This window comes from Halichoeres trimaculatus, unplaced genomic scaffold (assembly GCF_033239565.1).
Source record: "Halichoeres trimaculatus isolate MK-OKI-2021-1 unplaced genomic scaffold, fHalTri1.1 fHalTri1_scaffold_22, whole genome shotgun sequence".
NCBI lineage: Eukaryota > Metazoa > Chordata > Actinopteri > Labriformes > Labridae > Halichoeres > Halichoeres trimaculatus.
The window spans coordinates 19,711,569-19,726,062 of NW_027437200.1; the positions used below are offsets into that span (position 1 = coordinate 19,711,569).

General features: G+C 38.7%; 2 protein-coding genes across 2 annotated transcripts; one reads left to right on the top strand and one right to left on the bottom strand.

Moving 5' to 3' along the window:
• Nucleotides 1-2,151: 2,151 nt before the first annotated feature.
• LOC141784516 (uncharacterized) lies at nt 2,152-3,124 on the top strand. The gene is made up of 3 exons (XM_074662355.1): nt 2,152-2,217; nt 2,423-2,572; nt 2,663-3,124. The coding sequence occupies exons 1-3, from the start codon at nt 2,152-2,154 to the stop codon at nt 3,122-3,124; spliced, it is 678 nt and encodes a 225-aa protein (XP_074518456.1).
• A 5,724-nt stretch (nt 3,125-8,848) lies between these two features.
• cirop (ciliated left-right organizer metallopeptidase) lies at nt 8,849-14,240 on the bottom strand. The gene is made up of 14 exons (XM_074662356.1): nt 13,886-14,240; nt 13,601-13,694; nt 13,446-13,497; nt 13,212-13,361; nt 11,951-12,076; nt 11,792-11,867; nt 11,555-11,694; nt 11,296-11,479; nt 11,156-11,225; nt 10,949-11,045; nt 10,698-10,805; nt 10,451-10,588; nt 9,125-9,234; nt 8,849-9,031 (listed from the first exon to the last, which is right to left on the bottom strand). The coding sequence occupies exons 1-14, from the start codon at nt 14,238-14,240 to the stop codon at nt 8,872-8,874; spliced, it is 1,860 nt and encodes a 619-aa protein (XP_074518457.1). The 3' UTR covers nt 8,849-8,871.
• Nucleotides 14,241-14,494: the final 254 nt, after the last annotated feature.

Sequence of the window (14,494 nt, forward strand, 5' to 3'; positions counted from 1 at the left end):
ATTATGTGAAAAACATTCATTTTTTTGTCTGAAGTTGTGATAAAGTTTTTCGGTGTTTGTGGTGATTAATACACACATACAAACACACACACAGTTAAATCAGTGGGGACGGAGCAGTGGATAGGGCAGGTAACACATTTTTTTCTTTCTTTTTCTCTCTGTTCCTCATTCCTTCATTCTTTTTGTCTGTCTTTTCTTTCCTGCTCCTGAATTTCCTCATTAAGGCCTTGTTCATATCTTTTGTTACCAAGCTTCCTCATTTCACAGCGCCAGTGTTAGGTCACCACCAGAAGCTTTCCTAAACATATAAACTTTTTATGGCATTTTAGTTTAAAATGCATAACCTTAAGAAGAGGTGGGGTTTCAATAAAGAGGCCACAACAAGTGGGTCATGTTATTTATTTACAATATTAAAACTAATAAAACACAAGCAGGAAAAGAGAACAAGACAGACAGTTGTACTACAGCTAGGATGATAACTATGCATGAAGGATAAGCCTGGGAGTATACTACCTTGTGCAGACAATTTTAAAGACGGAAAAATAAACCATAATAAACTAACATACACTCACCAGCCACTTTATTAGGTACACCTTGCTAGTACCAGGTTGGACCCCCTTTTGCCTTCAGAACTGCCTTAATCCTTGGTGGCATAGATTCAACAAGGTCCTGGAAACATTCCTCAGAGAGTTTGGTCCATATTGACATGATAGCATCACACAGTTGCTGCAGATTTGTCGGCTGAACATCCATGATGAGAATCTCCCGTTCCACCACATCCCAAAGGTGCAGTTTGGTTAGTCTTGGCACAGCACGCATTTAGCCTTGTTTCCACTAAGATAGACTAGCTACCTGTGCTTACCCAGCACCAGAGGAAATACCTGCCTGCTCTGCTACTGTAGAGTAGCTCCATGCTTTTCACAGACATGGCTAATGGAGCCATCACCAGATTTTACCTGCTTTGAGTGGACAGGGTACAAGAGAGAGAGAGACTGAAAAATTTGGTGAAGAAGTCTAGCTCAGTCCTGGACCCTGTGGAGGTGGAGGCTGGCTGGAGAATGATGGCCAAGCTGTCGTCTCTGATGGATATTTCTTTTTCCAGCAGACACTTAATACTTCATTCTATTTATATATTCTTAAATTTATGCGCCATGCTCTTTCTTTTGTTGCTGCTGTGGCTGACTTTCTCTTCGGGGATTGAAAAAGTACATTCTATTCTATTCTATTCTATTCTGACACCCTCATCCACGCTTTCATCACCTCACGCATTGACTACTGCAATAGCATCCTCTTCGGCTCACCATCCACCCTCCTCAATAAACTTCAGTACATCCAGAACTCCGCCGCTCGCCTCCTCACTCACACCCGTTCCCGAGAGCACATCACCCCCATCCTTCACAACCTGCACTGGCTCCCCATCCCATTCCGCATCACGTTCAAAATCCTTCTTCTTACCTACAAAGCCCTCCATAACCAGGCCCCCCCCATACCTCACAAACATGCTCCACCCCTACATCCCTCCCCGTCCCCTCCGCTCCTCGGATTCTAACCTCCTCACCGTCCCTAGGACCAAGCACCTGGGGGGACAGAGCCCTTTCAGTTGCCGCCCCCTCTCTCTGGAACTCACTCCCTCAAGACATCCGCGACTCCATTGACCTCACCACCTTCAAAACCAGATTAAAAACACACCTCTTCCACACTGCTTTCAACCAGTAATCCTGTCTACGTCCCTTTTCAATGCACTATGTTTTTACCTTGCACTGCAACCTTTTTGCTTTTATCTGTTTTCTATTGTACACTTATTTTTACCTGCACTTTTAATTTTTCAATGTAAAGCGACTTTGAGTTGTGGAAAAGCGCTCTATAAATAAAATTTATTATTATTATTATTATTATCATTATTCTATTCTATTCTATTCTATTCTATTCTATTCTATTCTATTCTAAGCCCTTTAATGGTGAAAAATAGATACCTTTACCTCTTTGATAAAGACCATATGTGAAACATAGCACCTTGTTGGATATTGCATTTAAGGAAAACTGATTCCATTGTTTCTCTGTTCCTTTTTTGTTTTTTTTTTTGTTTGTTTTTAATCTAACTTTTTTTGTCTAACAGTTGACTGCAAAGAATTTAAGTCTCTCAGAGCAAAGATGTCCTGTGGTCATGCTGTTACCCCAACATCTCTCATGGAATGGTGTCAAAGGTTACTTGACCAGGTAAAGTATTTTATCATCTCAACACTTTTAAAAAGTTCAACAATATCTTCTTTGGCTTGACTTTCTGGCTCATTCCACAGTCCGATGGTGAAATATCTGAAACCAAAACAAGCCTGAATAGTGTTTTATTTGGGATGAACAGGACACCAGCACTTCACTGTTTTTGTAACTTGTAGAATAATTTATTATCTCTTCGATTCCCAAGGGAGAGTCCAGATTTGTTTGTGGAGTTTGTGATGCTGAGTGGCTATGTGGAGAGGTTTACAGAATGGCTCTAATGACTCCAGAAGAAATCGACCACTTTGACGAGATACTGTTTGACAGAGCTGCCTCAGATCTATTAGGTACCAAAACAGTAAGTATCCACTTATCAGCAGTTCTTACAGACATTGTGAATTTATGTAATTCCTTTAAAAAAAATCTGTCAACCAAATTATCTCAACAGTGTCCTGGCTGCAAAAGTTTCACAGTGAGAAAAAACCTGAAAGACCTGAGAGTGCGCTGCTCAGTGTGTACGGCCAACAAAGGGAAAAGCTATGAGTTTTGCTGGCAGTGTCTGAAAGAATGGAAACGACCATCTCCATACCCAGATCGCTGTGCAGAAGACGGCTGCACCAACCAGGACATGGAGATACTCAGAACGTGTGAAGAGATCAACTTCAAGGAAGTGAAGGACGTCACCGGCTGTCCTTCTATACGTGCCTGTCCCACCTGTGGTTTTCTGATTGAGCACAGCAGCGAGAGATGCAAAAACATCATCTGTCAACGATGTAAGGTGCAGTTCTGTTTTGTGTGCTTGAGACTCACTCAAGAGTGCTTAGCGTTAAAGACAGGGTCGCATTTCTCAGCCTGCGTTGGTGGTGTTGCCCCCAGGCAGACCGCCATACCTGTGTGGAAACAGAAATGAGGGTCTGTATCTTTATTTTACTCTGATGTTAATGCACCCGTTTTTCTTATTATCTGGCAATATCCAAATCTTCCATGTTGCAACAAATACTTATTTTTTTCTTTGCAAGTTGGACAGTGTGCGGGTGTTTACCACTGAGCTGTTTGTGGGATACCTTGCCCCCTGATGCATCTATCCTGAAAAATAGTAAAGTAGCCTTTCCCTGAATATCCAAATCCTAAAACTTATCAAAATGTTAAATCTCCTAGTCTTCACCTTCTTTCTGCAATCATCAAATTTACATAATGTTTATGTAAATATAAATACTATAAAGATATATAAATGTCCATCTCCTCTCCCTACCACCTGACGCCAAGCACTTAACCTGGGAGGACAGAGCTTTCTTTAAATGTACTTTGTTTTTCTTGCTTTGCTTCTTTGTAAATTCATGTTTTGTTACTCTGTGTTGTCTTAATAGGAGGTTTTCAAACTATGTAACGTGTCTTTGAGTGTCTATAAAAGCATTTCCTTTCAATGCTTGTGTGATAGCTTTTGCTGAGTCAACACCAAAGAAGGTAGCCTCGCATGTTTTTTCTGCACTTATTTTTACCAATCAAGAAATCCAGATAATGCAGCTGAACAAGCCTGGAGAAACTCAACAAGTCATAAAATGCTAAAATTTGTTAATTTACATGATCCCAAAATTAGACTGAACGGACGCACCCTTGAAGTTTCGGAGCCTTTGGGTTACGTTTTGTGGAGTTACGGCCCATTTGGTTTAAACCTGAGATCAGCTTTGAAATCTAAAGCCACATCTAGTTCCCTGTCAGGTTATAGGATTAACCCAGAGAAGTCAGTTGTTACGCATTTTACAGTTTTTCTCCGTTGGTTTGGCTCTTCTCATGAAACAGAAAATACATTCTCAGAATAATATGGACAAACCTCCAAACTACTTGGCAATTTTTTTACAACATAATTGCATTTCTCATTCATTTCATCAAATTGCAAATGTTTTAGTACATCTTTTCAAAGGACAATGTTCAGGTAGTCGACATTTAGCCAGGGTGAGGACAGCCAGGGTGTATAGCGCCAAATCATAACAAACGTTATCTCAAGACGCTTTACAAAAACATTCACAGGTCTAGACTCTTAAATGTTAATACAATTTTATTAGCAGAAACCCAACGTCAAGACAAGATAAGGAGTCTTATCTTATCTTAATTCACCATGAGTACAGGACTTTGCAGCATTTAGCATGATGTCAGACCTTGGAGGCTACTCTTACTGTAAAATCCTTTTTTTCCCCAGTTTTACATATAATTGCATTCTGTTGTCTTGACAAAAATGAGTACCGTGACTTTTGTCAATGAAGGACTAGGCTAAGACGCAGAGTTGGACATGAGGGTTATTTCACTTGTCCTCTGCCATAGTGACAAAACATCTCAACGTTTTGACAAAGCCAAAGGGACAATGCATTTTGGAGGCGCTGTTGTCAGTTTCAGTTGATGAGCCAAAAAAAATAAGAAGGATCTTTGCATTTTCTGTGGCACTGACTATTTGTGTGGGAAAGAAATGTAGTTTTCGTTTTGTAGTTACTTGACAAAGTTGGACAGTGGGGTGGAGATGAGCATGAAAATGTAAAACAGATGCTCCCCTACCATAACAGTCTGTGATACTGGTGGGTGGGTGGGTACGGTGGCTGGTAGGTGTCAGCTGATTTGCAAAAGCCCCAACACAAGTACAGCCACAAAGGAAGTTAAGAGGACAGTTATCCTAATGGACACAGAAAAGTTCTAAAAGTTAGTAAATGATTGTTTTCTTTTCTAACTTTAACTATTGTGAACAAAGCTCTAATGCTATAATTATATCATTACTGATACATAATGATAAATAAAAGATGATGTTTCACAGGTTAATATAGAAATACAAGAACTGTGAAGGATATTACAAGGTGACATCCCTACAAAGCTTTATTTATCACAGCTTAATTAAAAAAAGAAAATAATTGTTTTTAGTCGGCCTCAAAACTCATTTATCCAGTGCAGACAGCTAGAAATTTTAAGTTTCCACAACTTTTTTGTTTGTACAGCGAAGGCCTTTCCACCCCTGATTATATCTGAAAAATCATGTTTCATTTTTTGTTTACTAACTTTACTAACTCTGTGGAAAGTACCTGAGTTTATTTGGACATTTGCACCTAACAATAAACAGCCATCACAGTCTACCTCCATAATCAGACCTTGATCTTTACGCTCACTGAAAACATGTTGAAAATCATGTTTCACTTTTTGTTTTGTAACTCTTTGGGAAGTCCCTGAGTTTTATTTGGACCTAACAATAGACTGATAGCAGTCACGGTTTATCTCCATACTCAGACCTTGTTCTTTTGATTCAAGGACAGAACATGTGACAAATCATGTTTCACCTTTTGTTTTCAGACCAAACATTAGACTGATAATCACAATCTTTCTGATGGTTAGATAAAAGCAGGTTATTCAGGTAGAAAACTTCAGCAGTAGTTGACACAAACACACCAGTTAATAACTGACAAAACATTTGTTTTTTTAAGTTTCAACAGAAACTAAAAGGAGCTGTGAGGAGTTTGAAAGTGAATTTGAAAAAGTCTCCCTCATGCCTGATTTTGATCCACACTTTAAAATGAGATTATCAGCGGCAACATAGGTTATTTTGAAATACTTCATAGCATCCCGATTGGGTTGAACAGGGCTGAGGATTGACTCTATGACAACATCACGCCAGTTGAAGAAGGGCTGTCAGTAGTGTTGTGGGAATTTTCCTGTTTCTGGTGAAAAATGAAATAGTTGTGCCTGCCAGCAAGGTCTTATTTTCCTTTGCAAAGAAAAAGGTCAATCAACACTCAAGCGGTCAAAGTGAAGAAAAGACCTCAAACATAGTTTGAGCTACATATATATGCTTGAGAGAAACGCCCCAAAAGGTATTGTTCAGACCCTTCTGTCTGCTACAGGAATCCACATTGAGATCAGGCCTGGAAGTTGAGCAGAAGGTGTGAAGGCAAAAGGGCCAGGAAGCTTATCGGGAAATTAGGATATTAGGGGTCTCAAATGATGGAAACAAAAGCAATGAATTTGCAATTACACAACAGGGCAATTACAATTACAGTAGCGCAACATATGGACGGCTACTGAACTACCGTACAACCTGTCAGATTGCTTGTTGACACGTTAGCCTACAGATACGTCTTAGCTGCTAGTAGTGCTACATATAGCCGGCTACTGACGTACGATACAAACTATCAACGTTTGCTTGTTGTCAAATTTCAAACAACAGCGCTACAAAACTGTACTGATGAATACCGTACCTCATCACGTTGTATCCAGTAAAAAGTTGTATTGGCATAAGAAAATTTGTTCCAAAACAAACATACGCCTGGTTAAAAGTCACTTCTTCACGACAGTTTGTGTAAGACTCTGGGCCAGGAGGTGGCGAGGCAGTCCAATAAAAACATGCTAAAGATGTAATGAGGAGAATCTGTTTTAATTGCGCTCTCTCGCCACCTTGGAACGCAACCGTACCATTGTACGGTTTTTAAGCCAAAATTCCCCCGTCACAGGCACAGCCATTGTAGCAGTTTGGAGCCAGAGTCTGTGCAGTAGAGACTGTGAGGGATTCTGGGAGAATCTGAGTGGGGCTGGGTGACAAAATAAATAATAATATTTTTTTCTTTTGAGAGTCTAATCACTTCTTGACTCTACCTCCTGACATATTTTACAATCCCCGAAAAAATACACAAGACTGGCAGCTGTCAATCATCGTTAAACGTTACATAAAGCCTTGTTTTTAACCTCATATAACCAATGAAACCAAAACTTTTCAGAAAAAAGAGGACCTGAATACAAGACAGCCAAATGATATCTTCAAATCACCACAACAATCAGGCGTGAGAAATATTTCTACGAGGATTAATTTTTAAAAGTTTGATCACAGCTCATCTGGAATGACTGGGGAGATGGATTTTTTTTACCTATACTGCAGCCAGCCACCAGGTGGAGCAGTTTTTGTGGAGACCTCACTTCAAGCCGAGCAAGCAGATACAGTTTGAAACGTGACACCAGGCAAACATTGTAGCAGCCAGCTGTGTGTTAGCCCGGTGCGCCGACGTATCTGTAGGCTAATATAACAACAAGTAAACACTGTCAGTTTGTAAGTAGTTTTGTAGCTGTTTATATTTAGCGCTGCTGGCAGCCCGGTGCTCCAAGACGTGTCTGTAATGTGTAACATTAGTAAATCCTGGTTATGTCCTGCCAGTCATCTACCAATCAGGGCTAACATAACCTCACTCTTCATTTTATTGATAGACTCTCAAGTTTGAACAGACCACTGCAGAATAACTGCTGACTGTGGGTTGGAGTGAACATTAGCACAAACAGTTTAGCTCCTGTGTTATAGAGTGATACAGCCCGAACTAAAGGCTAATTAGTCTTTAGCTCGTGCTCTATCTCTCTCCTGTTTATCTTTCTTCTGCTCTTCTGTCCTTTTTCTGTCCGTTACAGTTAGACTCTTGTGTCCACCATCACTACAAAATTATATTCCTTATCAGGTCTTGATAATCTCATTTTTAAGTGTGGATTAAAATCAGGCATATTTCTAGAAGGGAGAATTTTCAAGATCAGCTCCTTTAAGTCTCAAAATATTAAACACTGTAAAAAAAAAAAAAAAACAGTTTGATAAACCAGGCTGTAAAGATGTTTGTGCTTCCTGTAAAACATTTTCTTTTTTGGAACGAATGTTTGGGGATTTCCAGAGCTGCTGCAGCCAGACTCAAGGGGAACAGTTTTACTTTCACTTTATATGAGCATTTTGTCAAGTGACCTCAACTGGCTCCTTAGACCGGAGGTTAACGCTTGGTTGAAACGTGTCCTGGAACAAAGTAAAGACTTCAGTCTGCATAGCTCATTTTTCTGTTTGACATGAAATTAAGTCATCAATAAATCCTATAAAATCTAAAATATCTGATGGGACATGTGACCCTTTGAAAGGACATGACGTGCCCCTTAAAAAGACAATGCATAAAAAATCCAGATGTAAACTATCTGCAAACACTCATTGCATCCTCCTCTTGAAGTTGCTGGTGTCATGATGTGTTTTTCAAGCCCTTTGTAAGAACCTCATCCTCTCATTTCTAGGTTTAAAATGCAGCAATGTAGTCCTGCTGTTTTTTTAAAAACTCTATTCAGTAATGTGTAAATGTATTGATGAGATATTTATTGGTTTTTTTTCTTGTGGGTTCTCTTTGCCTCATATCTTTTCATTATCAGTATAGAAAGCAATGTAAAAATCAACTTCCTCAATCCATTCGGAGACCTTATATATTTTAGTGATTAGGAAGAGAAAGCAACTTCTGACCTCACAGCTTTTCCTCTGTCTTAACTTGGTATGGCTTCACCAAAGGAACCAGTGGAGTGACAACGCCCCCTCCAGGACACAAGAGTATTGATGCTTTATCTTTATGTAAAACAATAGGAAAGATGTGACTGCACAGAGGAAGTAATAAGAAAAATAATACAAAAAACTTTTCATTTAAATGAGTGTTTTACTGAAAAATCTTTGTCAGATAATTTCCCTTATCCTCTGAAGAAATGGACCCCGAATGAATTCTACATTTGTAATCTCTGTTGATTTTAGTGTGGTTTTTTGTGTGCAATAAATAATCTGAAAATCTGACATTTTGCGTTCGGATGATAATTTTCTCTTTGACTCTGTTAATTTCCATGTTTTTGAAGTGTTGGCTACAGATTACTGTGATCCTGAGCTGCAGGTTGGATCCTGATCCTGTGAGAGCAACATTTCCTGTAAGACCCAACGACTGCAGCCAGGAAACACAGAGAAGCAGCAGAGGTGGTGCCGAGCAACCAGGCGAGAGTCTGGGCTGAAGTCGATGTCTCATCACTGAACAAAAGAAAGAAAGAAAGAAACAAAGTGAAGTCTAGAGAAAGGATTCTCAAAGGTCAGGTTTGTCTGCTTGTTTAAAGTCACACTCACATTGTGATCAAAGCAGGAAGTGTATTGATGTAGTCTGAGGGTGGAGTGACGTCAGAGAAGAGACATAACCGTCTGTCCGGGCAGGAAACTGAACCCCAGAATCCTTTTACCTGTTGGTTCAAAGATCCAGAAACAGAGACAAATGTGTGGCTCTGGTTAAAGTTTCTAATGATCTGGTTTTTACTCTGAATTCTCTAAGCTCAGCTTTTGACCCGGTTATTTGCAAAATTTGAGAATCCCTGGCTCCACCTCACATTAGGGGTTCCACAGGGCTCCATTCTTGGTCCCCTGTGATTCACCATCACCTGCTTCCACTGGGTCAGATAATGAGGAAATATATCCAGTTCTAATGTTACGCAATGACACAAAACTCTGCTCCCATTAAAATCCTTCAACACTGACTTTTCATCACTGTTTTAAATAAAGAACTACTTTTGCCAAATAATGAAATTCTAGCAAATCCTCACTTTTCTCTTTAGAGATTGTAATTTTATTCTTGAATATTAGATTTTTTTTCATGTTAATTTATGTTTGTTTTGAAGAAAATATTACAGCTTTATTGTCATAACTGCAGTTTTATCCATTCATTTATTGATTTATTTTATTTTTTATTTAATTTTATTCATTTTGCAGTTTTGTTATTCATTTTGCAATGACAAATAAAGTTCTATTCTATTCTATTTTTTAGCATTATCCATGTACATTTTTACATTATTTTTTGTTAATTTTTTAACTTTGGTGTGACGTTTTTTTCCCCTATGAAGTTACTAATGGTTTCCCCTTTTTACTGTAAATTTGTAATGCTTGTTTTTTTTAAGTAAAATCTTCTATTTAGTGTTGTTTTTTTTTTTTTTTTTTTTAACCCTTTTTTTGTAAATCTACAACTTTTTTCAAGAGTTTATTGTTGTAAATGAGTTATTTTCTTGCAGATTAACTTTTACCTTTTTTTTACATTAAACTATTTAATTGATTAAAATTAATTTAGCAAATTTATTCCCATTATTATTAAAGTGTGTCCTTATAAAATCTTGACTTTTTTACTTCTATCTTGTAAACTTACTTGTTTATTATTGTAAATTTTAAATTTTATTTCCTACTTTTACTTCTAATTTCTGATTTGATATAAATTTTTTGACTCTTTTATTGTAAATTTTTTGTCAGTATTATTTATTTAAGTCGCTGTCTGTTTTTGCCAGCTAGAGTTTTCACACAGGCCTAAAATTGAACATTTTGTTTGTCAGAACTATTCTTGAGTATTAAAAGCATTTAACATGTAAACCACTGAAACTATCTCAACAGTTAAAATCAGATACAGCCTGTTTTTACCTGAATGCTGCCCCCTGTTGGACAGTCTATCCACTCAGAGCCAGACACCTGGATTTGGTATCTGTTTGGTCCAGTACACCTGTGTCTGTAACAACGTCCGTTCACTGAGCTGCTGGGTGAAAGAAACTGACTCTGTTTCTACAAAAAAAGGAAAGATAGAGAAAAGAGAAAATAACATTCATAATGAAGGTTTAAGGTTGGAACAAACGCTAACACACAGCACGTAAACACACACGAACACACTCACCTGTTTGGCCAGGCTGGAAAAGAAGCATCGACTGTCAAAGCCAAAGATCTCTCCGCTTAACTCCTCTTCAGGTGACGACACAGAGTTCTCCTTTTTCCAGCACTCACTCTGAAGGCAAGGGAGGGAGAAATCAACACATAATGATTCAAACTTTAAAAGGTTAGGGTTAGCGTAGCGTAGAGGTAGCATGTTTCTCATTTTAATCCACAACAAACTCAAGGGTGCACTACATTAATATGAATCATTCTCACTCCATTTTTTAGGGGTTTGTGGACTCTGCATCCTTCCAGGTATTCATCAGTCTGGCACTCCCCCTTGTGGAGGTGAAGGAAATGACACCCAACTCCACTTCATGGCAAAAAATGCAAAATTTAGAGTTCAGAATTTAACATCCACAATAAAAACAGTAAGTCTTGGTGGATAATTGATGTTTTAAAAAAAAACATTTATACTTTCACCTTCCAGAGCAGAAGAATGCTGATGATTTGTTTTGGCAGGTTTGCAGAGAACCAAACGAGGCTCCTTCACCTACGAAAACAAATATCATATTGTGTCTTTGAGAAACATGACTTTGTGTATATCTGATTTAAGCTCTTACCGTCTCCCCACACCAGACTCTGGGCCCGGCTCAGGTCCACAGTGTACCACCCCGTGTCCTGCAGAGCAGCCAGTGTCACTAAATCGATCCTGACTGTGTCTGAGTCCCCCAGCACTGCCGCCATGATGGAGCCCTGAAGGACTCGAGACTCCCAGTGTGAGGACGTGGTGCCTGGAGCTGCATCCTGCATCACATATATAAAGACCCTGAGGAGTGAGGTGATGACTCCAGTCAAAGCTAGAGGGGTTTAGGTCTGTACCTGGTTCTCTAACGGTCCTCCAAGTTCAGGATCAGTGGATTGAAGGTGTCTCTGCAGCGCTGAGATGATGGACGGGGTGTAGATCCTTGTTTGTCCTGATCCATCAGAGTGAGTCACTTTACCTCGAGGAGAACATCCAGCTGAAAAAAACACCAGTGAAAAATTTACATGTGGTGTCACAAACGTCAATTCTTGGATATCTTTATTATCATTTGATTAGAGATTCTTTAAAGAAACCTTGCGAGCAGTCCATCCAGGTGTTGAACAGCTCTTTAGAAAAACCGAGGACGTGAAACAGCTCATGGATCACAGTCTGTAAAAAATCACACAAACACTTTCAAGTCTTATTATAAACTTTATTATTTTACACAGTCATTGTGAAATGATTTATTATACCTGTACAGCAGCCTGGTGTCTGTAGTTGGCTTCTGTCAGTCTGTCCCTGCAGATCACCACCACCCCGGCCACAGGTCGTCCAACAGCGTCCGTCCGACAGTGAGCAGCGTAGGCCAACACGTTAGGCTGAGGGGAACATCATCCTCACCTTTACCTTAATTAATTTCATTTTATTTTGAAAGGGACACTGTACAGACATTTGCTATGGCAGAGTCAGCGCTTCTCTAAATTACATCCGTAACTTATTTTTCATTTACCAAGTTGCAGCCGTTCTCATGTTTGTCACTCCTATAATAGAAAAAACGCACAGGTGACATATAACAGTCATGAAGGAAACATGAAAGGGGAAAAAATAAACAAAAATCAACTTAAAGGTATCAGAGTGTATTTCTCAATGTATTTTATTTTCACATTTCATTTTTATTATTGTAGTTTCTTCTTTGTAGCTTCGCTCTTGATGAATCATAAAATAATTTGTTCATGGCTGAGTAAGAATATAAAATCTAGTCTTATGTTAATTAAATTTCTCATTGTCAAGTGCTTTTCATTTTCATTCTCCAGAACCAATCTTGTATACATACCTCACTCCTATATTAATATATTAATATGTAAATGGTATTTTTTTTCTACTTTTCTATACTTCTTATATTCTTTATATTTCTTTAATTTTTAATTTTATATTCTATTATCATTATTCTATTTTTATTGTTATTGCATTACTGCACTTTTTTTGTGAGCTGCTGTGGCAAAAAAAATTCCCCCAAGGCGGATCAATAAAGAATATTCTATTCTATTCTATTCTATTCTATTCTATTCTATTCTATTCTAGTTTAAGTCTGTCTACGCTACTGCTGATATGTCATGATTCTTCCACTTTCTCTTGCTTTTTATTTTAAGCGTTTTTCCTTTCCCCACCTTAAAATGAAAAATAAAAAAGTGCTCTAAAAAATACTTCACAAAGAAATGACAAAAGAAATATGTCATATTGTTATTTCAAGTTATTTTTGTTGGGCATAATAATAAAGTGTTTCAGTGATGATAAAGGCACAAAAAACTCACTGCTGCCACCTTGAGGAAATTTTCCAAACTACAGGTTAGCCAACACGCTTTCATGACAAAACTTTTATGATGACACTTTGTTACACGTATCAGAAAGATAATCGGTTTAAATGGACAAATAAAAATTGGAAATTACATGAAAAAGATAAACATTATTTTGAAGTTCATGTTTAGGACCTGATAAGTTTTTATCTGTTTGTACCTCTGCTCTGCACTTGTCAGTGGACTGAATGTTGAGGTAAAGCAGGAAGTCCGTGTCTGAAAGTCCTGCACCATCAGGACGTAGCTCAGTCCTCTGAGGTGAATTAGCATCCAGGTAAACATCACATCCAGCCAGGTGGTCGTCTGGGATCTCATGATGAGAGGATTAATAATGTTGTTTTTTTTTTATGTAGTTCAGGGACAACAGGCTGTGCTGTTGATGACTGATACTTACCGTCACCTCCAGGCAAGTTTCTGATCTGTAGCTGATGTTTGCTCGACCGCACCTGCAGCATGAAAACCGTAACTCCCTCATTGCAAAACACCAAGGTTGCAAATAGTCATGAGCATAAATCTGTGACTTTTTGATGTGACTCATGATGTTCTCACCTGTTGAAGTTGGCAGTGCTTGAATTCCTCCAGAGAAACTTGCAGTATTTGTTGACGTCTCTGCTGAGAAGCAACGGTCCTTGGACTCTGGACACTATCGTGAAGTAAACAGTTTTGAATCAGAAGAAAATTGTGTTTTTTAAAAGTTAAAGTAAGACAGTATCATGTTCCCAGAAGTGCACAAAATAAAGAATGTACATATGTGTGTACATTTTGAAGTGTATACTTTAAAGTGTACTTAGAAGTGTACTTGAATTTGTTTATGAGCGTACGTGTGTGTATCACCTGACAGTAAAGATGACACCACTTTCACAGCCTCCTCCACTGCAGCCTCTATCCTCTCCTTCTCATCCTCTAACAGGTTGCTGCTTTCTTTTGCAATCCAGGTTCTGATCCTGATTGGCTGGGGGGACGCTGGGTTAAGTGGGGCTTTCTTTCCCAGGTTTCCCAGGTTTCGCCTCCTTATGGCTGATGCTCTCCTGCTACGATGATCCGTTGTTTGTAGCAGTCTGGGCTCAGTGAGTACAGCACGGACCACTGTGGCCTGGGCCTGAACCTCATCAAAAATGCACTTCTGCTCTGACACCACCACAAGTAAGAGCATCACCACCCAGAGTCTCCTAGATGAAGGTGAAATCATCTTCCTAGAAGATCCTGTCAGAGGGCAGAATCAGTAGAACAACTGCACAACACACTGTGTCAAGAAGAAAGGATTTCTCATGCTAACTTTTACATACAAACTTTGAAGTGTGTAGGTTACTTTTAAGTACACACTTCAAAGTGAACAATAAAAGTGTTGACTTGAAGTGTGCAATTCAAGTTAAAAACTAATGAGTTTAAACTGGTGAGTATGCACTTATAAGTCTGCACTTTCAGGTGTGTACTTTAAAGTAT